The sequence below is a fragment of the Microcaecilia unicolor genome, unplaced genomic scaffold (assembly GCF_901765095.1).
Source record: "Microcaecilia unicolor unplaced genomic scaffold, aMicUni1.1, whole genome shotgun sequence".
Classification (NCBI taxonomy): Eukaryota; Metazoa; Chordata; class Amphibia; order Gymnophiona; family Siphonopidae; genus Microcaecilia; species Microcaecilia unicolor.
This window is the reverse complement of record NW_021963013.1, coordinates 314436-337590: the sequence shown is the minus strand read 5'-3', so window position 1 is coordinate 337590 and position 23155 is coordinate 314436. Positions and strand designations below refer to the sequence as shown.

Here is a 23155-nt window from a genome sequence, read left to right as displayed (position 1 = left end):
AATCGCTGCTGGGTGGGCCTGCAAGGAGGGTGAGGGAAGATGGGGTGAAAGTTGCTGCACGGGGGAAGGGATGATTGGGAAAAGATGTTGCCCGGGGGAGGGAAGACGGGGACAACAGCTGCACAGGGGGGAGGGAAGATGGAAGGAAAGATGCTGCACAGGGAGGAGGAAAGATGGAAAGATGAGGCATGGTGGGTGGGGGAGATGCTGCACAGGGAAGAAGGAAGAGATGCAGCAGAGGGGTGAGGAAGGGAGAAGTCTTGGCTGCATATGAGGTGGACATGCTGTATAGAGAGGAGATAGGTGGTGAGAGGGGGAGAAATTTTGAACATAAGGGTGGAGAGGAGGGAGAAATGGTGGGCATAGAGGTGAAGGGAAGAGAGAAATTTTGAACATAAAGGTGGAGAGGAGGGAGAAATGGTGGGCATAGAGGTGAAGGGAAGGGAGAAATGTTAGAAATAATGGTAGAGGGGAGGAAGGGAGAGATGCTGCATGGGAAGGGGAGACAGATGTTGGGCCAGAATACAAGGAAGAGGGAGAGAGAAATGTTGGACATGATGGTAGAGGGGAAGAAGGTAGAGATGCTATATGGGAAGGGAAGAGAGATGTTGGACCCAGAACACAAAGGAGAGGGAGAGAGAGATGGTGGACAGTGGGAATGAGAGGGGGAGATAGACATGGGGTGGATGAGAGGGAGGGAGAGGTACACAGTAGGTGGTGAGGGGGGGAAATGCTGGCCCATGGGGGAGAGGACAGAAATGAAGAGAGAAGGGGCAGGAAAATATAAGGCTACCAGTAGTAATCATTACATATTTAGAAGAATTGTATCACTTACACAAGTTGGAGACAACAGAAATTCTTGATATTGAAATCCACATTTTTCTAATGTTTGTAGAAACACATTCCTGTTTAAAAAAAAAAGATTTTTAAAAAATGTTCCTTATGCATGTTTAATGTTAAAACTGTGAAATTACAGCTGGATAACCGAACTTAAAGCAACAGTATTAGTGAAGAATTATATTCACTTGATGGTTAAGACAAAGAAACTACTAACATCCTTTTTGTTTATGATTTCTAAATACTAGTGCTTCAACTTTCTATTTGGTTTTCTTAGCTAGACATTTAAGCACGCAGGGTTTACTGTGCTAACGCTCATCAGAACCCCATCATAATATTTCAGTACCATGTCTAAATCATGTCTAAAGTGATTTTTAAAAAAGGTTCCAGAGGAGATCCGGGAAATTATAGACCGGTGAGTCTGACGTTGGTGCTGGGCAAAATGGTAGAGACTATTATTAAGAACAAAATTACAGAGCATATTCAAAAGCATGGATTAATGAGACAAAGTCAACATGGATTTAGTGAAGGGAAATCTTGCCTCACCAATCTACTACATTTCTTTGAAGGGGTGAACAAACATGTGGATAAAGGGGAGCCGGTTGATATTGTGTATCTGGATTTTCAGAAGGCGTTTGACAAAGTACCTCATGAAAGACTCCAGAGGAAATTGGAGTCATGGGATAGGAGGTAGTGTTCTATTGGGGATTAAAAACTGGTTAAAAGATAGAAAACAGAGAGTAGGGTTAAATGGTCAGTATTCTCAATGGAGAAGGGTAGTTAGTGGGGCTCCCCAGGGCTCTGTGCTGGGACCGCTGCTTTTTAACATATTTATAAATGACCTAGAGATGGGAGTAACTAGTGAGGTAATTAAACTTGCTGATGACAAAAAGTTATTCAAAGTCGTTAAATCGCAGCAGGATTGTGAAAAATTACAAGCAGACCTTACGAGATTGCGCGTCTAAATGGCAGATGACGTTTAATGTGAGGAAGTGCAAAGTGATGCATGTGGGAAAAAGGAACCTGAATTATAGCTATGTCATGCAAGGTTCCACATTAGGAGTCACGGACCAAGAAAGGGATCTAGGTGTCGTCGTTGATGATACATTGAAACCTTCTGCTCAGTGTACTGCTGCTGCTAAGAAAGCAAATAGAATGTTAGGTATTATAGGAAAGGAATGGAAAACAAAAATGAGGATGTTATAATGCCTTTGTATCGCTCCATGGTGCGACTGCACCTCGAATATTGTGTTCAATTCTGGTCGCCGCATCTCAAAAAAGATATAGTGGAATTAGAAAAGGTGCAGAGAAGGGCGACGAAAATGATAAAGGAGATGGGATGACTTCCCTATGAGGAAAGGCTAAAGCGGCTAGGGCTCTTCAGCTACAAGAAAAGGCGGCTGAGGGGAGATATGATAGAGGTCTATAAAATAATGAGTGGAGTTGAACAGGTAGATGTGAAGCATCTGTTCACGCTTTCCAAAAATACTAGGACTAGGGAGCATGCGATGAAACTACAATGTAGTAAATTTAAAATGAATCGGAGAAAATTTTTCTTCACTTAACGTGTAATTAAACTCTGGAATTCGTTGCCAGAGAATGTGGTAAAGGCGGTTAGCTTAGCGGTGTTTAAAAAAGGTTTGGACGGCTTCCTAAAGGAAAAGTCCATAGACCGTTATTAAATGGACTTGGGGAAAATCCACTATTTCTGGGATAAGCAGTGTAAAATGTTTTGTACATTTTTGGGATCTTGCTGGGTATCGGTGACCTGGATTGGCCACTATTGGAAACAGGATGCTGGGCTCGATGGACCTTTGGTCTTTCCCAGTATGGCAATATTTATGTACTTATGAATCCAGAAAATACTTATTCATACCTACCGCAGCTAAATGTAACACCTTCAACTACTGAGAAAGCGTACGCTAAAACCCAAAAAGCCTCATACGTACCCAACCAAAGAACAGCCCCAGGATACAATAATTTTAAAAAAACAGGGACAAAATCAAAATGTGCACACACTTCTATTCCTTAAAAAAGGCGTGAAAATATAAGACAAAATATTCAGCTGAAAGATGACCTAAGAATAAGATCCAGTAAACAAGCTGTAGATAATCTGCAGAATCTAGAAACTACTGTTATTTAAATTCTCTATATCTCTCGCTTAAATACAATTTTTTAAAATTGAATTTCTGGTAAGCACACACTCTCTTATAACAGCATTTATTTACTTTAACGTGGTTACACTCTTATTTTCACTATCTAACACGGGTTAGCTAAGCTAGTGAAACTATATCTATTCAGTCCCCTTCTCCCAGAGGGGTTCCTGTCTCTCACTGCTGCCTGGTTGCCTTGGGTTCGAGTATGGGCCTATTGCTTTTCTCTGGAGGGGGCTTGGTGACTGTACTGCTTTTGAAGGCCAGTCTGATTTATGTTATTTACTACTAATACTACTACTTATCATTTCTATAGCGCTAAATGTGTGGGTTTGGTCTTGCCGTCGTCACTGCTTCCTCCATGTCTCTTATCCGCAGTACTTTGTTGTACCATTGTATCAGTGAGGGTGGGGTTAGTTGTTTCTGTCCTCTGGCGATGACTAGTCGCGCTGCCAGTAGTAGATGTGAGGCTAGGTCTTTTTTTTTTTTTTGAGGCACTTGTTCTGTGTTTCTCCTAGGTAGCCCAACAGCATGGTTTCTATGCTGTAGTTCAGTTTGCTGCCTGTTAGTCGTTAACTCGCAACAGGATTGTGAAAAATTACAGAAGGACCTTAAGAGACTGGGAGACTGGGCGCCTAAATGGCAGATGATGTTCAATGTGAGCAAGTGCAAGGTGATGCATGTGGGAAAAAAGAACCCAAATTATAGCTACGTCATGCAAGGTTCCACGTTAGGAGTTACAGACCAAGAAAGGGATCTGGGTGTCGTCGTCGATAATACACTGAAACCTTCTGCTCAGTGTGCTGCTGCGGCTCGGAAAGCGAATAGAATGTTGGGTATTATTAGGAAAGGTATGGAAAACAGGTGTGAGGATGTTTTAATGCTGTTGTATTGCTCCAAGGTGCGACCGCACCTTGAGTATTGTGTTCAGTTCTGGTCGCCGCATCTCAAGAAAGATATAGTAGAATTGGAAAAGGTGCAGTGAAGGGCGACTAAAATGATAGCGGGGATGGGACGACTTCCCTATGAAGAAAGACTAAGGAGGCTAGGGCTTTTCAGTTTGGAGAAGAGACGGCTGAGGGGAGACATGATAGAGGTATATAAAATAATGAGTGGAGTGGTACAGGTGGATGTGAAGCATCTGTTCACGCTTTCCAAAAATACTAGGACTAGGGGGCATGCGATGAAACTACAGTGTAGTAAATTTAAAACAAACCAGAGAAATTTTTTCTTCACCCAACACATAATTAAACTCTGGAATTCATTGCCGGAGAACGTGGTGAAGGCGGTTAGCTTGGCAGAGTTTAAAAAGGGGTTAGACGGTTTCCTAAAGGACAAGTCCATAAACCACTACTAAATGGACTTGGGAAAAATCCACAATTCCAGGAATAACATTTATAGAATGTTTGTACGTTTGGGAAGCTTGCCAGGTGCCCTTGGCCTGGATTGGCCGCTGTCCTGGACAGGATGCTGGGCTCGATGGACCCTTGGTCTTTTCCCAGTGTGGCATAACTTATGTACTTATGTAATACAGAGCTGCTCTACACCGTATCTTCATTTATTTACACTGCAAATGTTCTTTTTATACCTGTATCAAGTTATGCAGAAAAACTCCCTGACTGGATGCTAAAGCCACCATTTACAGATCACGAGAGCTTCTAATATTCCTTTTCATATCTTTACTTTGAGCTTCAAAGATGCTGCAGGCCTTTGTAACTTATAAAGCAACTTGGGGCCCTTTTACTAAGCTGCGCTCAAAAGTGACCAGCACTTTAGTAGCGTGTGGTTTTACTGCGCGCTGCAGCCACTTTTAGCGTGGCAGTAAAATAGCTGCATCTGTATATTTTCCTGTAATGGCCAAGTGCTAATTTCCCAATTAACAAGTGGCCATTATCACAGAATACCTTACCACCACCTGTTTATTAGGAAGTACACGCCGCCATACTACTCGGGCAGCACAGGGCAATGAACCAGTGCTACCCAATTAGTGCAGGGCATGCCTACTCTCTGCCCATACATGTGCCTCCTGCGTCAAAAAATAGAAACTATTTTTTAATGCGGGATTAGATCACGCTGGGACGCCTCAGCGCCTCCCGCACCAGTATTTTTGGTGAGCGGTAGGCAAGCACCAAAAATTCCTTGCGTTGGTAACTGGAAGAGCACATAAAATATCAAAAAGCAGCATGGACATCAGACTCTCAATCAGACAGCTTAATTCAGGTGGAATTCTTGCTGTTTGTATGCATCTGTGCTGGTGCCACATTTTCTACTTATTACAACTTTAAGAGTTAATATGGTCCAACAGCATGCTTCAGATAACTGAATTATTCAAAAACAATTTTCTAGCACCTGGCAGAGGAGTCTTCAAATCCTTTGACATTCTCTAAAAGAATGTACTTGGGCAGCCTTTGCAACCTGCAAGAAAATTATTTGTGTTAGCAGATAAAACAACTTTATGGAAAACTTTATAATACAAGCAGAAATCAAAGATGCTATTTAGCCAACAAGGTATAAAAAAAGTGGTTATCAAAGTTAGCAAAGGGCAGCAAAAATCTACTGCTGCTTTATTGTAAAGGCCATTGCTATATGGTACCTAAAACAAAAAATGTCAGTGTGCCTTACAAATCTTACCTTGTATGTTTCACTACTGACAACTTATGGAATAATAATCTCCAAGGCCTGCAGAATATGGAATCAGGTTGCAGTGTTTATATTAATATCTAATCTAACTACAGTATTTGTATGATATGTTTTATAGAAATATATGCAAAAAACAGACTATCAACAATATCAAAACTCAAGGTCCTTGAAATTTATAATACATCTATAAAATGTGTGACAAAACCCTGTGTCCTTTGACCTGGATCTGTTTTAACATAACCTTTAACCTCCCCATGCCAGTAGCAAATTTCTTGGACAGCAGGACTTCATCTACTATGAAAAAAACATCAGTCGGAGTAATGCATCTATGTGTGACTGAAACATCTGTCTGGGCATTAGCTCTATGCGTAAACATGTTCAGGAGAGATTGAGAGCATATTTCATACTCTGTCTCTTCAGACCAACATCTGTGATCAGCACTGTGATAAGGATTTCCGTCATATTAGAAGAGATTATTTCAGAGACCAGAATCAAAGAAATTGGAGAAAGAATCCTGCTGCTGATACTCTTTGTAACTCTGGTCATATCATTTAATGCTCTGTTGCAGGGGCGTAGCCAGCCTTCCGTGGGGGAGGGGTTCAGAGCCCGGGGGGAGGGGGGCACATTTTAGCCCTCCCACCGGCGGCGCCAGCCCACCGCCGACATTGCCGCCCCCCCCCTCCCGCCGCGAACCCACCACCGCTGCAGCCTACCTTTACTTTTGCTGGCGGGGGATCCCACTCCCCGCCAGCCGACGTCTTCTTCTCAGTCGCTTCCTGCTCTTCAATTTGTTTGCTGACGTCCTGCACATTGTACGTGCAGGACGTCAGCAAACAAATTGAAGAGCAGGAAGGACTGAGAAGACGTTGGCTGGCGGGGAGTGGGATCCCCCGCCAGCAAAAGTAAAGGTAGGCGGCGGCGGGGGCGGGTTCGCCGGGAGGGGGGTCCTGGGGTGAATCTGCAGGGGTCCCGGCCCCCTCAGGCCCCACGTAGCTACGCCACTGCTCTGTTGTGACAGGAAGAAACACAGTTTGTAAGCTCGCTGGGGGAGAAGGAAATGCCTACTGTACCTGAATAAAACCCACTCTGAGTTATCAATGAAAAGGCATAAGCTAAATATAAATAAATACATCAGTGATAAAACTAGTTCATAACAAGGAGGTTCATACAGATAGTTAAGTAGAACAGTTTGATGCAATTCCAGAAAAAAAAAACCCTATTTATTAGCAATTTTAAAGAAAATTTATATATCAAAGTTTTGTAACTTTTTCAGATTTTACAAGCTTGATAAATCAAAGTAAGTTTTTAGCACAGACTGAAGAATTCAATAGATAAAAGGCATTTTAAAAGAAAGAGGAAAGAACAGTGAGGCAAATGAACAAAAATAAGGCAAAAGTATTTGTATAGGTAGCATATTGTGTGATCAAATCAGTAAAGCAATGACTGTGTCAGCAAATTTCATCCATCAGATGGACAGCAATGTATAACTAAGGGCTCCTTTGAGCAAATGCAAAAAGCCCATTCAATTCTTATGGGTTTCGTCGCATTTGCCGTGCCAGAATCACTAGCATGGCTTTGTAAAGGGAGCCCTAAGAAATCATTTCACATATTTGATAACTACTTTAAAAAGAATAAACAAACAATTTACCTTGGAAGGATATCAAGAACATAAAGGAAGCTCTTTGCCCTAGGATCAGCTACATCCCCTTGAAGGCCAATTCTAATGAAGCAAGAGAAGATGAAACACATTTTAAATTATCTTTTAACTTAAATTGAATCAACAACAAGCATTTTAGATATATTAATTTAGTACTAATGTAGGAATCAGAATTCCTAAACTCAGGTTACTGCATTTCAAATTATGTGGTTTTAAGCATTTAATTTTACGTTCCTCAGTCTTGGCCTGCTCAACTCATTTTTGGGCTGATGCCAAAAGCTGTTTTATGATACAGATAAACCACTATTTTTATCAATTGTTATTTATCAAGCATGCAAAAGGAAGGTACAGTAGGAAGACTGTGGAAATAAAATTAGGCTTTTTATGTAGATAGGAAATTGAAATCCAGTCTGATGCTCAGGCACCAAAGGCAGACTAAGCTCACAAGTCTTAATGTGTGAGATAACAACAGTGCAGGGAAAAGGGTTTTAGATTTTCTAGGAACTGGGAACCTTGCATCAAACTGTGCACCAGCTATGCTGGAGAACCCGAAGAACCCGGCATATTCAGAAGCTGCGCCAAATCCAAAGATGTGCTGCTGCCGACCATTTCCTCCACGTCCCATGGGATTCCTGGCCTGAACGCACTGCAACGCCCTGATACCGCCATCGGGTCCCATAGCAGGAACACCGCTTAACAGCTTCTGCCGGAATCGCCATTCACGCAGACTGTCACAAGCACAGCACGTGTCCCAAGTGGTGTCAGGTTCCCTCCCCCGCAACAAGTAGAACTTGCAGACCTCCAAGTGGCTCAGAGTCAAATTTTAGCCAAACCTACCACTGTTGGCTGCTCCCCCCAAGCTCACAGTCTCCACATGTCTTACCACAGATGATAAAGGCTCAGGATTGATATTTTGTCCCACACTCTCCAGAAAACCTCTTTCATTCTTTTTTTTTGTTTTGTTTTTAAGGTTCTTGTGCTGGAAAAGGAGAGTTCAACAGGAAAGAGAGGAGAGATGAAAGGAGGGAGTAAATTTGTGGGGCACCAGAGACAGGGATCTGAAGACCTCCAGATATGATTCTGCAGACTCAAGCCACCCACAAAGCTCAACTGGGGACCAGCTGACCAACTGGATCAGGAGCAAAGCACTCAGAACCAGAGGCTGAATAGTGTGTCCATTCACCTGAAGGAGACAGAAAATACTTAAAAGCTAGACTGGATTCCAAGAGAGATATGTCTCAGCTCAGTTTTCAGTTTTCTATCGCCACCTGCTAGTTGATGGACACAACTATTTCACAGGTTCTGGAATAGCAGGATGCTACATAATGGAAACAAAAATTTTAGGGACCAAATTAAGTCAAAACTGATTTACCTCATGTAGATTATAAGCAGACAACTCCCCAGTATTTGGAGTATCCTAGCAATAACTCAAACATGTGATGATCCACTGTAGCTCTCTCATTGGATGCTGAGACAGTGTTTAACAAGTTAGAATAGGTTGTCTCTTCAGGATTTTGGCCTGGTTGGATTGGGGGGCCAATACACCTTTTTCAACCTAAGGCTCAATGGCACAGGAGCGACTGAAGTTTGCTCTTGCACCAGCTACCGGACAGCAGGGAAACCCTTGTTAAGTCCCGAAGGGGGGACAAGGGGACCTGCGCAAACCTTTCCTTCTTTTAAAATGGCCATTTTAAGATGCCCTGAGGAATAGAATAAACATAGCTTGCAAAACATTTTACAGATTGTGTTATTATCGTACTGCAGAAATTACTATTCTGTGGTAGTGAGTTACTGCAGCTTAGCGACACCGATGGTAAATAAAACTGCGGTAAAATGAGATTATTTTAATCCAGTTTAGTAACTACTCCACTAAGCTGTCTATAAAAATCAAACAAATAAATGTATGTCATACAGAAATACTATCAAGAATTGACGTGCTCCATTTTCATGGACGAGTTACATTAACACATCCCTAAACTGCTCTGTATATAAATATATAGAATATATCTCCACCACCTGATCCAAGAGGACAATCTCGGGTTCTAGGGAGAATTCTCTATATGGCACCTAATGTTAGGTACTACTTCCTCACTGACTTTTTGGTGTTGAAAAGCATTCTAATGGATGCAAAGTGCAGAAACGGGGAAGATCTGTGCGAACACACACTTATGCACCCCTTTATAGAATAGTGACTAAGCCAGTGCCTCCACTGCATGCAGATCTCTCTCATGAATATTCATTGTAGGTATCCTGAAAACCTGACTGGCTAAGATGCCTCCAGGACCAGGTTTGGGAACGACTGGCCCAAGTGTTTCCGCCTGGATTTGTCAAAAGACATATGGGAGGACATGGGCGGGTCAGGGCATACCCTTAAAATAAGCACAGTGTTATAAGAATAGTGCGGATCCGTGCCCAACGTGCGCCAGGATTTACACTTGGTTTCAGTTGGTGTAACTCCTCACACCCAAAGTTGAGTGTGGATCCCGGCCCTACATACTATTCATTAAAGGGCGTCCACCCCAGAACATCCATTACAGAATACCACTCAGCATGAATTTTGAGCGCCATTTACTGAAACCTGTCCTCTGTGCTGAAATGCTTAACAAAATATTACCCAATATTGTTCTTAGTACTCCCTCTTGAGTCTCATATCATGAGCTCTTATCTAGTACTTCCCTTCCACTGAAATTGGTTTACTTCTTAATGCATTGATCCCATCTTTTATTGCTCCCTCCCTGTCTCACAAAACTTGAAAATTCTTGGAGTTACTATTGATCGAAACCTCACTCTCGACACCCACGTGAAGAATACGACGAAAAAGATGTTCCACGCCATGTGGAAACTCAAACGAGTAAAACTCTTCTTCCCGAGATACATCTTCCGCACCCTGGTACAGTCATTGGTAATAAGCCATCTGGATTACTGCAACGCACTGTACGCTGGCTGCAAAGAACAGACTATCAAAAAACTCCAAACAGCCCAGAATACTGCTGCCAGACTCATATTTGGAAAAACTAAATATGAAAATGCAAAACCACCAAGAGAGAAACTTCACTGGATCCCACTTAAGGAACGCACTGCGTTCAAGATCTGCACAATTGTACACAAAATCATTCACGCAGACGCCCCAATCTACACGCTAAACCTCATGGACCTACCTCCCAGAAACGCCACAAGATCATCTTGCAAATTTCTCAATCTGCACTTCCCCAGCTGTAAAGGACTAAGAGGCAGATGCACTAAAACTTAATGAGCCTTTAATGACCCTCCAACGAGGAAAATTTGATCCGTTGCATGCATCAAAGGGCTTTTACCGAGGAAACTAGCAGTTAACGAAAACGGAATGGAGATGAGCAATTAGTGTAAAAACCCCATTGAAACGAGATGCACTAACCTTTTCCGATTGCCTTTACGCAGGAAAAAGGCAGGAAATCTAACGAGAGGTCTGGACCTCTCGTTAGGACAGCTCTGTGCCAGGAAAAATCGTAAAGTGAAACTTTGAGCCAATCCCAGCGCATTAGCAGAGCTAAAAGCGCTGTGATTGGTCCAAAGGACGTCAGAAAACACATCAAATAAAAAAAATAAAAAAAGGATCGGGAGGGGGCAAGGGCGCTCATCAGGAGCATCCTGTATGGACGGCCTTGCCCCCGCTGCTCCCCACTTTCCGCCGCTTCCCCCCCCCCCCCCCCCCACGAAAAAGCAAAATTCTAGCAGCCCCGGTCCCCCTCCCTTCCTGTTCTTCTGTTTTGCAAAAGTTAACTCCGCCTCCCATCATTCCTCTGCCCTGTGCACCCCCGCGCTGCTCCCCACTTTCCACCGCTTTCCCACCCACCACGAAAAAGCGTAATTCTAGCAGCCCCGGTCCCCCTCCCTTCCTGTTCTTGTGTTTTGCAAAGCTAACTCCGCCTCCCGTCATTCTTCCGCCCCGTGCCCCGCCCCCGCTGCCCCCCCTGAGGTCGCCTACGCTGCTCCCCCCCTCCACCGAGACCCCCCTCCCTATTACCGACCCGAGCAGCGCCTCTCACCTCTTTCTGAAGCGCTGCACGGGCAGGAAGATCTGTTGTGTTGGTCGCAGAGTCTCCATGACGTCTCTTCTTCCCTGGCCTAGGCCCGCCTCCTTCTGACGTAGGTTACTTACGTCAGAAGGAGGTGGGGCCTAGGCCGTCATGGAGACTCTGCGACCAACACAACAGATCTTCCTGCCCGTGCAGCGCTTCAGAAAGAGGTGAGAGGCGCTGCTTGGGTCGGTAATAGGGAGGGGGGTCTCGGTGGTGGGGGGGAGCGGCGTAGTCGACCTCAGGGGGGGCAGCGGGGGCGGGGCACGGGGCGGAAGAATGACGGGAGGCGGAGTTAGCTTTTGCAAAGCAGAAGAACAGGAAGGGAGGGGGACCGGGGCTGCTAGAATTTTGCTTTTTCATGGGGGGGGGGGAAGCGGCGGAAAGTGGGGAGCAGCGGGGGGGGGGGGGGGGGGCAAGGCCGTCCATACAGGACGCTCCAGACGAGCGCCCTTGCCCCCTCCTGATCCTTTGTTTTTGGATTTTGCTGACCGGGTAGCCACGTGTATGTGTTGTGGGTTTTTTTGTTTGTTTGTTTTAACGTTTGCAGCATGCGCAGAGCAGCCAGCAAAACGGTTGGCTGCTCTGCGCATGATTTAGGGGCCAATTACCGATGTGTATTGTGATTCTTTGATACATTGTACGTTTCAATACCGATCTGAGCATGTGTGACTTTTTTTTTTGGTGCATTCTTCGTTTTTTTTAAATCGTTAGGGACTTTAACGATTTTGATTTTTTTACGTTTGGTTGCTGCATCTGCCTCTAAAATACAAGCTGATGCATGCCACTACCTTCTCATACAAGAGCACGCACTTATGGAACGCACTACCTACAGACCTGAAAACAATCGACGAAATAACTAACTTTTGCAAATCTCTGAAGACATATTTCTTCAACAAGGCATACAAAGAGAACCTATAACCTCACTAATCCACCCAGCTTTGAAAGTTCACCTTCTATACTCAACCCTAATCACCCCCTTCTTTCTTCCCTTACTTAATCTCTGCACATCATTAATTGTATCTGATATCCTGGAATGACAATGTCATAACAAAACTATGTAAGCCACATTGAGCCTGCAAATAGGTGGGAAATGTGGGATACAAATGCAATAAATAAATAAATAAAATCTTTTAGGTACTTGACTGTCTTAGTGGAAAAACAAAACAGTGGAAATATGATAAGGTAAAATTATGTATCATACCTGATAATTTTCTTTCCATTAATCATAGCTGATCAATCCATAGACTGGTGGGTTGTGTCCATCTACCAGCAGGTGGAGATAGAGAGCAATCCTTTTGCCTCCCTATATGTGGTCATGTGCTGCCGGAAACTCCTCAGTATGTCGATATCCAAGCTCCATCCGCAGGACTCAGCACTTAGAGAATTACACCCACAAAGGGACACTCTGCCCAGCTCACCACCGCCGAAACGGGGGAGGGGAATTAACCCAGCTCATCCCCACACAAGTGGGGGAGGGGAATCCGTCCAGCTCATCCCCGCGGAGCGGGGGAGGGACACCACACCCGCCGATGCGGGGGGATCTGGCTTATCCTGCAACCGCAACCGCGGGAGGAGCTGACTGACCCTAACACCGCCGAAGCGGGAGGGGTACAAAGCTGCCCTACTGCCGCACGAAGCGGGAGGGAGCGCCGGCAGAATTTAAGTCTCAATCCAGCCCCGCAAAACGGAGGGGAGAGGAATGCAGCAGCTCACTGTAGCACAAATTCATCTCAACTCTTGAAGAATCCATTGAAAAACTTGAACACGAAGTCCTCCTGAACAGGAACTGAAGACTAAACTTGAACCTGAAATGCAACCAGAATATAAACAATACAGATATCTGGGAGGGGCTATGGATTGATCAGCTATGATTAATGGAAAGAAAATTATCAGGTATGATACATAATTTTACCTTCCATATCATCATGCTGATCAATCCATAGACTGGTGGGATGTACCGAAGCAGTACTCACCCAGGGCGGGACATAGAAATCCCTGTCCGCAACACTGAAGCTCCAAACCGGGCCTCCGCCCGAGCAGCCACAGTCAAGCGGTAATGCCTGGAGAAGGTATGGGCTGATGCCCAAGTTGCCGCCTTGCAAATCTCCTCCAAGGAGACGGACCAGGCCTCTGCCATCGAGGCCGCCTGAGCTCTAGTGGAGTGAGCCTAGAGCTGGATAGGCGGCACCTTCCCTGCGGCCACATAAGCCGCTGCAATGGCTTCCTTGACCCATCTTGCCACTGTAGGCTTAGCAGCCTGCAGACCCTTACGAGGACCTGCAAACAGGACAAACAGATGATCCGACTTCCGGAAATCATTGGTCACTTCCAAGTATCTGATGATGACTCGTCTCACATCCAGATATTTGAGAGCAGAGTATTCCTCTGGGTAGTCCTCCCTACGAAAGGAAGGGAGACAGAGCTGCTGATTCACATGGAAGCGAGAAACAACCTTGGGCAGGAAGGAAGGCACTGTGCGAATAGACACTCCTGCCTCAGTGAACTGCAGAAAGGGCTCTCGACATGAGAGTGCCTGGAGCTCGGAAACTCTTCTGGCTGAAGTGATAGCCACCAAAAAGACTGCTTTCAACGTCAGGTCTTTCAGAGATGCCCTTGACAAGGGTTCAAAAGGCGGCTTCTGCAAGGCTCTTAGCACCAGGTTGAGATTCCACGCAGGCACCACTGAGTGCAGAGGAGGGCGCAGGTGATTAACTCCCTTGAGAAAGCGCACCACATCTGGCTGCGAAGCCAGGGAAGCACCCTTCAGGCGGCCCCTGAAGCAAGCCAGAGCCGCTACCTGGACTTTAAGGGAACTGAGCGACAGGCCTTTCTCCAGACCTTCTTGCAGGAACGCCAACACTGAAGAAATTGGAGCAGTGAAGGGAGAAAGTGAGCCTGCTTCACACCATGCTGCAAAGGTACGCCAAACCCTGGCGTAAGCAGTAGAAGTAGAGCGCTTCCTCGCTCTTCGCATAGTGGCGATGACCTTGTCTGAGAAGCCCTTCTTTCTCAGACGCTGCCGCTCAATAGCCAGGCCGTAAGACCAAAGGGGGAGGGATCCTCCATCACCACGGGACCCTGATGCAACAGGCCCTGCTCCACTGGCAGCCGCAGAGGATCGTCGACTGAGAGCCTGATCAAGTCCGCATACCAGGGACGTCTGGGCCAGTCCGGACCCACCAGGATTATCCGGCCCGAATGCTTTGCCACCCGGTCTAGCACCCTGCCCAACATGGGCCAGGGCGGGAACATATAGAGAAGCTCCTGTGTCGGCCACTGTTGGAGAAGAGCATCTACTCCCAGGGATCGAGGGTCCCGTCCTCTGCTGAAAAAGCGCGGCACTTGGCAATTGGCCGATGACGCCATCAGATCTAGGCTCGGCTGGCCCCAGCGCTTCGTGATGTCCAAGAACGCCTGAGCAGATAGCTGCCACTCTCCGGGATCCAAGGTATGGCGACTGAGAAAGTCCGCCTTGACATTCATGACTCCGGCAATGTGGGCCGCTGACAGCTGTTCCAGATTCGCTTCCGCCCACTGGTATAGATTCATGGCCTCCTTGGCTAGAGGGGCGCTCTTGGTACCTCCCTGGCGGTTGACATAGGCCACAGCCGTGGCATTGTCCGACAGGACCCATACTGGTTTCAACGCCAGTACTGGGAGGAACTCCAAAAGCGCCAACCGAATGGCTCTGAGTTCCAGGAGGTTGATAGACCACTTTGCCTCTGCAGGAGACCAGAGCCCCTGCGCTGTCCTTCCCAAGCAGTGGGCTCCCCAGCCCGTCAAAGAGGCGTCCGTCGTGACGACAATCCACTCCGGGGTCACAAGAGGCATCCCTGCAGACAACTTGTCTGTCTGCAGCCACCAGCTCAGCGCCTTGCGCACTGCTGGGTCCAAGGGAAGGCGCACAGCATAATCCTCCGACACCGGAGTCCAGCGCTGCAGCAGAGAGTGTTGTAGTGGTCTCATATGAGCCCTGGCCCAGGGCACTACTTCCATCGTGGCCGTCATAGAGCCCAACAGCTGCACATAGTCCCAAGCCCGGAGCGGAGAGGCTACTAGGAACTGGTCCACCTGAGCCTGAAGTTTGACAATCCGATTGTCCGGCAGGAACACTCTGCCTAATTGGGTGTCGAATCGAACTCCCAGATACTCCAGGGACTGAGTCGGGCGCAGCTGGCTTTTCTCCCAGTTGATGATCCACCCCAGGGAGCTCAAAAGAGCAATCACCCGGTCCACAGCTTTGCCGCACTCTGCATAAGAGGGGGCTCGGATCAACCAGTCGTCCAGATAAGGATGGACTTGTACTCCTTCCTTTCTCAGGAAGGCCGCGATGACCACCATTACTTTGGAGAAGGTCCGCGGAGCAGTAGCCAACCCAAACGGGAGGGCTCTGAACTGGAAGCGTCGGCCCAGGACTGCAAAACGCAGAAAGCGTTGATGAGGAGGCCAGATGGGAATATGCAAGTACGCTTCCTTGATGTCCAAGGATGCCAGGAACTCCCCTGCCTTCACTGCCGCTATAACAGAGCGGAGGGTCTCCATGCAAAAGTGCCGAACTTTCAAGGCCCGATTGACCCCTTTGAGGTCGAGGATAGGCCGTACAGAACCTCCTTTCTTTGGTACCACAAAGTAAATGGAGTAACGTCCCTTGCCAAGCTGATTTTCTGGCACCGGAACGACCGCGCCCAGGCGGATCAGATTGTCCAAGGTCTGCTGCACTGCCACAGCTTTGACCGGAGACTTGCAGGGAGAGAGTACAAACCCGTCTCTTAAGGGTCGGCAGAACTCTAGCTTGTAGCCGTCTCTGATGACTTCCAGCACCCAAGCGTCTGAAGTTACCCTGGTCCACTCGCCCAGAAACGAGGACAGGCGTCCTCCAATTTGCACTGGGCCATGAACCAGGACCCCGTCATTGGGTACGAGACCCTGGGGGAGGACCGGAGGGCGCACCTCCGGGACGGCGGTCTCTGCGAAAGGAATGCTGCTTGGGGGAGAAGTTCCTCTTGAAGGAAGAGGGGGCAGAGGAGCCCGACTTGCCCGGGCGGTACCGACGGGCTTCCTGAAACTGTCCTCTGGAGATACCGGGGCGAGCACTGGCCCGAGCCCTGACCTCTGGTAACCTCTTGCCCTTAGACGTGCCAAGATCGGTCACAATTTTGTCCAGCTCGACCCCAAAGAGCAGCTTGCCTTTAAAAGGCAACTTAGCCAGGCGGGACTTAGAGGCGTGGTCCGCAGACCAATGTTTCAGCCAAAGCCACCGCCGCGCAGAGACTGTCTGAGCCATACCTTTAGCCGAGGCTCTCAAGACATCATACAGCAAGTCTGCCAAATAAGCCAAGCCCGATTCCAGGGCCGGCCAATCAGCCCTCAAGGAAGGATCCGAGGGGAAGCCCGCTGCACAATCGTCAGGCACGCCCTGGCCACGTAGGAGCCACAAACTGAGGCCTGCAAACTTAAGGCAGCCGCCTCGAAGGACGACCTTAAGGCCGCCTCCAATCTTCTGTCTTGGGCGTCCTTTAGGGCCGTGCCACCTTCCACCGGCAACGCCGTTTTCTTAGTCACCGCAGTGATTAAAGAATCCACGGTAGGCCAAAGAAAGGCCTCACGTTCACTTTCAGGCAAAGGATAGAGGCGGGACATAGCCCTAGCCACTTTGAGGCTCGCTTCCGGGACATCCCATTGAGCCGAAATTAAGGTGTGCATGGCATCATGCACGTGGAAGGTTCTAGGCGGGCGCTTCGTCCCCAGCATAATGGCGGAGCCAACAGGGGCTGAGGGAGAGACGTCCTCTGGAGAGGAAATCTTTAAAATGCTCATGGCCTGCATTAACAGGTTGGGCAAATCCTCTGAGCGAAAGATCCGTGCTGCAGAGGGGTCATCTGCTCCATCCGAGCGGGAATCCGTCTCCTCCAAGGAATCCCCAAAGGACCGTTGGGAGAACTCAGATACGCTGCCCTCATCTACATCAGAGGAAACAGCGTCCTCTAAGGCCTGGGAATCCACCCTGTTGGAATTTATTGTATTTTACATGCATTGCCTGTCACCAATTTGTTCTCTGTGATTACTCTGTGACCTCTGATGTGAATTACTTAGAGAGGTCACAGCTATGCAACTTCCTGTGGGGGTTAGGCACAGCACATGGAGCTCATGTTCTCTCCTAACCTGAGAGGATCTATGGTGGTGTGAGCATCCATTACCATCTAAGCACATGGAAAGAGCTGATAATACAAATGTATAGTATTATGTATATATAAGCCTGTCTGATTATAATCTAACTACAAACTGTGAGTAAACAGATGTTTTGTTACTTCAACTTTAAAGTGACTCAGCAGTGAATTATTCAGGGGTGTATGAGAGAGATGAAGAAAGAAATTAACATTTCTAAAGCTGAAGCTGTGTGTATAAAAATCTGCTAATTATTTACTACAAATAATCCAACAAAAGGGTTATGGGCCCAGGGCCAGGAATTGAAAAAGAAGAGAAATATTACCAGGCAGTAAAAAAGCCACATTTTTTTTCTCTTAAGTTTTAAAAGAAAGATTCAGTCTGTCTCTCTCTCCCCCCACACACCAAACAGCAGGCAAGGCTAAGAAAATGGCTGAGGGAGGAAATTCACCATTTTTCTACTCTCTCAAGGTGCCTAAATTAACTGAATTTAATTATCAGCAGTGGGAACTAAGATTCATATGTCTCCTTCAAGCCAAGAAACTAAATATATGCTTAGACCAAAACAGAACAGCTGAAAATATGGCTGAATGGGACAATGCAAACTATTATGTGAAGTGCATGTTTTTGGAAGCTCTCTCAGAGAAACAAGCCATATTAGTGGAGGGAAAAGATACACCAAAGGACATTTTATATAAACTGAGAACTATGTATGCAACTACATATGCAAAGCAGCAACCAATTTGGTTGGCAGAGTTGAATGAAACCAAATTAAGGGATAAAAGTAAATGTAATGATCACATTATGCATCTTATGTCTTCATTTCAAAAGTTAGAACTTTCTGGAATTCCCATGTGTGATGCATTGAAAAGAGCATTTCTTTTTACCTCACTATCAAAGAAGTTTGATGTTTTTAGGTCTGTAAATGAAGCCATTGAAGGGCAATCTTTTGAACAGGCAACATCAAAACTAAGGCAGGAATGCATAATAAATGATTCTGAGGAGATGTGTTCTCAAAGCAAGTCAGAGAGAAATGAAACAAATTTCTTGGCAAAGAACAGAGGAAGGCGGAGCTATGGGAAAACTCCACCCAAGGGCAAGCTGATTTGCTACTCATGTGGAAAGGAGGGACATGTATCTAAATGGTGTAAGGAAACACAAAACACTCCCTCTAGCTCACCTAAGCCAATGGAACTAAAGAATTTTCAAACCAGGAAATGTATGAAGGACAATAATAAACATAAGGGCTTTCTAATGGCAGAAAAATCTTTGACTATGGTAAATAATAATTCAAATGAAAGTACTTGGATTTTGGATTCGGGGAGCACATGCCATTTAACCAATTGTAAGGATTTCTTTCAGGAAATGTGTCCAGAAGAAGGTATTCTTCAAACTGCAAACGCAGGGACTACTCAGATCCAAGCAAAAGGCATTGGATTCTTAAAATGCAAAGTGTCTAATGAAGTTAAAGAAATTCCTGTAAGTGATGTCTTGTATATTCCCCAAGCAGTTTGCAATATGCTTAGTGTATCTACATTAGATAAGAAGGGATTTGCGATTCATTTTGAAAACAGTAAGTGCACAATCTCTAAAAATGATGAAGTGTATGCTGAAGCTTTTATGCATAATGATGTTTATAAACTGAGCATTTCAGGTGAAGCCTCACATATGGCGCAAGTAAGGAAGAATGATGGTAAATGTAGTCTGGAAATCTGGCACCGCCGCCTGGGACATCGTGATTTTAAGGTGATCCAGGATCTTTACAGTAAGCAACTTGCCACTGGCATTCAGATAAGTGCAGATACTGGTAAAATGGAGAAATGCATAGACTGTGTTACTCAAAAAGGTGTGAGACCCTCATTTCCTGCATACACAGGAAATAGGAGTAATAAAGTGCTGGACTTAATACACAGTGACTTATGTGGACCGTTTAATATCCCATCATTGGGAAATAACAGATTTGTGCTAATATTCTTGGATGATTTCTCTAGATACTGTGTGGCCTATTTGCTGAAAGAAAAAAGTCAAGTCACAGACATGCTGAAGAAATACGTAGCCATGGTGAGCAATAAATTTGAAAGAAAACCAAAGGTTCTTCAGACCGACAATGGTGGTGAGTTCACTTCACAAAGCATGCGCACATTTCTAGAACAAGAAGGCATTCAGCATATCACAACAGTAGCTTACACACCAGAGCAAAATTCTGTTGCAGAGAGAAAATTTAGGTCACTTGTGGAAATGACCAGATGTATGCTGTCAGATAGCAATCTCCCTAAAAGACTATGGGGGGAAGCCATTCTCACAGCAGTGTACCTACAAAACAGAATGCCAACTAAAGGCGCTGAGCGCACACCACATGAGACATGGCATGGTAGGAAGCCAAACCTGTCACACATAAGAACATTTGGAAGTGCAGCATATGCTCATGTACCAAAGCAAAGAAAGCATAAGCTAGATTCCACAACAGAAAGGGGCATTTTAGTTGGCTATGCTCCAGGACACAAAGGATATAGAATTTTGAATCTGAAAACTGGCATTGTTGGCATAAGACATGTTACATATTTTGATGAAAACAAAAAGGGTTGATAAAGGCTGGATTATCCCAGATGAGCCTTATCATCCAGAATATGAAACTAGAACCATAATAGACATGCCAGTGTATATAAATGCCATACCAAGGCAGATGTCTGAAAGCAACTCATCTGTATCTAACGAGGAACAGGCAGAGGAAGCAGACACAGAAAGGATCATTGCAGAAGACAGTACAGTTGGAGAAGGGGAATCAATTGGAGAAGGACTCTCAGATTTAGAGGATGCGGAAAGGTCAGACCAACCTGTTGTCAGACGCTCATCCAGGGAAAACAAAGGTGTTCCACCCCCAAGACTGTCTTACCTAACAAAGTCAGCAGAAGCTCAAGAGCCCTTAACATGGGATGAGATTGAGAAAATGCCAGCAGAAGAAGCTGCTGAATGGCGTAAAGCTGCACAAGAAGAAATTGATGCATTGGATAAAAATAATACTTGGATTCTTACAAAATTACCTCCTGGCAAGAAAGCTATAGGATGCAAATGGGTATTCAAGTTAAAAAGGAATGCACAAGGAAAAGTGGAAAGGTATAAAGCCAGATTAGTCGCAAAGGGATATCTTCAAAAATATGGAGAAGATTTTGATGAAGTGTTTGCACCTGTAGTGAAACACACGACAATTAGAACACTTCTGAGCATTGCAGTCTCAAAAGGCATGCAAGTCAACCACATTGATGTGAAAACAGCATTTCTTCATGGAGATATAACTGAAGACTTGTACATGGAACAGCCAACAGGTTTCATAAATACAAAACAAAGACAGCTAGTGTGTAAATTAAACAAAGGTCTTTATGGATTAAAGCAAAGTGCAAAATGTTGGAATGACAAATTGCATGAAATATTGACAAATTTAGGATTTAAGCAAGGTGAAGCAGATAAATGCTTGTACACTAGGTGCAGAAATGGACAATATGCATACATTTTAGCTTTTGTTGATGATCTGCTCATTGCAAGCGAAAGTGAGCAAGAGTACAAGGACATTGTAAAATATTTAAACCTGAATGTTGAGATAAAAGAACTTGGTAATGTGTCATACTATCTTGGTATAGAAATTGAGAAACAAAATGATGGTTCTTATCTTCTAAGCCAGAAGCAGAAAATAAATGAGCTTATTGAAAGTTTAGGTATGCAAGATGCCCAAGTTGTAAGCACTCCCATGATCACTGATTTTCTGAAGGATGAAACAGTAAGAGAACCTTTACCAGATAACATCCAATATAGATCAGCCATAGGTAAGCTTTTATATCTAACTACCACATACAGGGCTGATATAGCAAATGCAGTAGGAATTTTGAGCAGAAGGGTCAGCTCACCTACCAAATCAGATTGGACTGCAGTTAAAAGGATGGTAAGGTATTTAAAAGGTACCATTGATTGTAAATTAAAGATTTCAGCCAATAGTAATCCAAAACTAATATGTTACTGTGATTCAGATTGGGCAGGGGATCATTCTGATTATAAATCCACAAGTGGATATGTGTTTATGTATGGAAATGTACAAATTTCATGGGCCAGTCATAAACAAAGTATTGTGAGTCTGTCTTCTACAGAAGCTGAATATGTGGCCGTATCAGAAGCGTGCAGAGAACTGATGTGGATTGAAAAACTTTTGCTGGATTTTGGAATAGCTGAACAGAGACCAATCCAGATAATGGAAGATAATCAGAGCTGCATCCGACTGTCACAGAATGACAAGGTTCAGTCACGCACCAAGCACATCGCAACGAAATACCACAACGTGCGAGAGCTGGCGAAAGAAGGGGTCATCAGTCTACACTATTGTCACACCAGTGAGATGACAGCTGACATCATGACCAAACCATTACCCAGAGAACATTTTGTGAATCTGCGTATAAAGCTTGGACTTTGTATGAATAAATAATTGCATGACAGTTATGCATGAGAAGGGGTTTGTTGGCATTTATTGTATTTTACATGCATTGCCTGTCACCAATTTGTTCTCTGTGATTACTCTGTGACCTCTGATGTGAATTACTTAGAGAGGTCACAGCTATGCAACTTCCTGTGGGGGTTAGGCACAGCACATGGAGCTCATGTTCTCTCCTAACCTGAGAGGATCTATGGTGGTGTGAGCATCCATTACCATCTAAGCACATGGAAAGAGCTGATAATACAAATGTATAGTATTATGTATATATAAGCCTGTCTGATTATAATCTAACTACAAACTGTGAGTAAACAGATGTTTTGTTACTTCAACTTTAAAGTGACTCAGCAGTGAATTATTCAGGGGTGTATGAGAGAGATGAAGAAAGAAATTAACATTTCTAAAGCTGAAGCTGTGTGTATAAAAATCTGCTAATTATTTACTACAAATAATCCAACACAACCGAGGGCGTTTACTTCCGGGGGCCTCAACCCCTTTATCGGACAAGGGAGAAGGGGCAGCGTTCTGCATAAGGAAGGCCTGATGCAGCAGCAAAATAAACTCGGGGGAGAAACCCCCCAGACTGTGCACTTCAGCAGCCTGGGCCACAGCCCTAGACGCACCCTCAACCGGCGCTCGTAAGAGCGGGGGAGAAACATGCTGCGCATCCAAGATGGCGTCCGGCGCGACACTCCGCGAAGGAGCCGCGCGGGAAGAACGGCGCTTAACTTTAGCCGCTTTTTTGCCGTCGCCCAAATCAAGGGCGGCCATGGCATGAACGTCTCCCAGCTCAAGGGCGGCCCAAGAAGAAGCCGTCCGAGCAGAGTGGCCGGCCAAGATGGCGGAGGCGAGCAGCGGGGGATGGGCGTTTATGGCGGGAAAAACCGCCGCACCGGAGGAAGACCCGGGACACTGACCGGCCTCCGAACTGACACCCAACAAGGGCGAATCAGACTTTAATACCCCCGCATCCCCGCTAGGAGCGCACACGCGGTCCGGGGAGCGATTCTTCGCGCCCTCGCCCTCCGACGCCATAGGCCACGTGGAGATCAATCGGGGAACCCCCTGCCCGCTATAAAAAAGGTAAAAATTACCTGCTTCTCGCTCCGAGCTGTAACGACCTGGTGTCCCAGTGAGTAGCTGCAATAAACGTTTAAATAAACGTCGAAAT

General features: G+C 45.6%; 1 protein-coding gene across 2 annotated transcripts in view; it reads right to left on the bottom strand.

Moving 5' to 3' along the window:
- Positions 1-23155, bottom strand: part of LOC115458734 (tRNA (cytosine(38)-C(5))-methyltransferase-like) — a 144393-nt gene that overhangs the window by 37786 nt on the left and 83452 nt on the right. For both annotated transcript variants that reach the window (XM_030188558.1, XM_030188560.1), the window contains 3 exons: positions 7279-7350; positions 5340-5405; positions 836-905 (listed from right to left, as the gene is read on the bottom strand). In XM_030188558.1, the coding sequence (XP_030044418.1) occupies positions 836-905; positions 5340-5405; positions 7279-7350 (208 nt within the window). The remainder of the gene's footprint in view (positions 1-835; positions 906-5339; positions 5406-7278; positions 7351-23155) is intronic.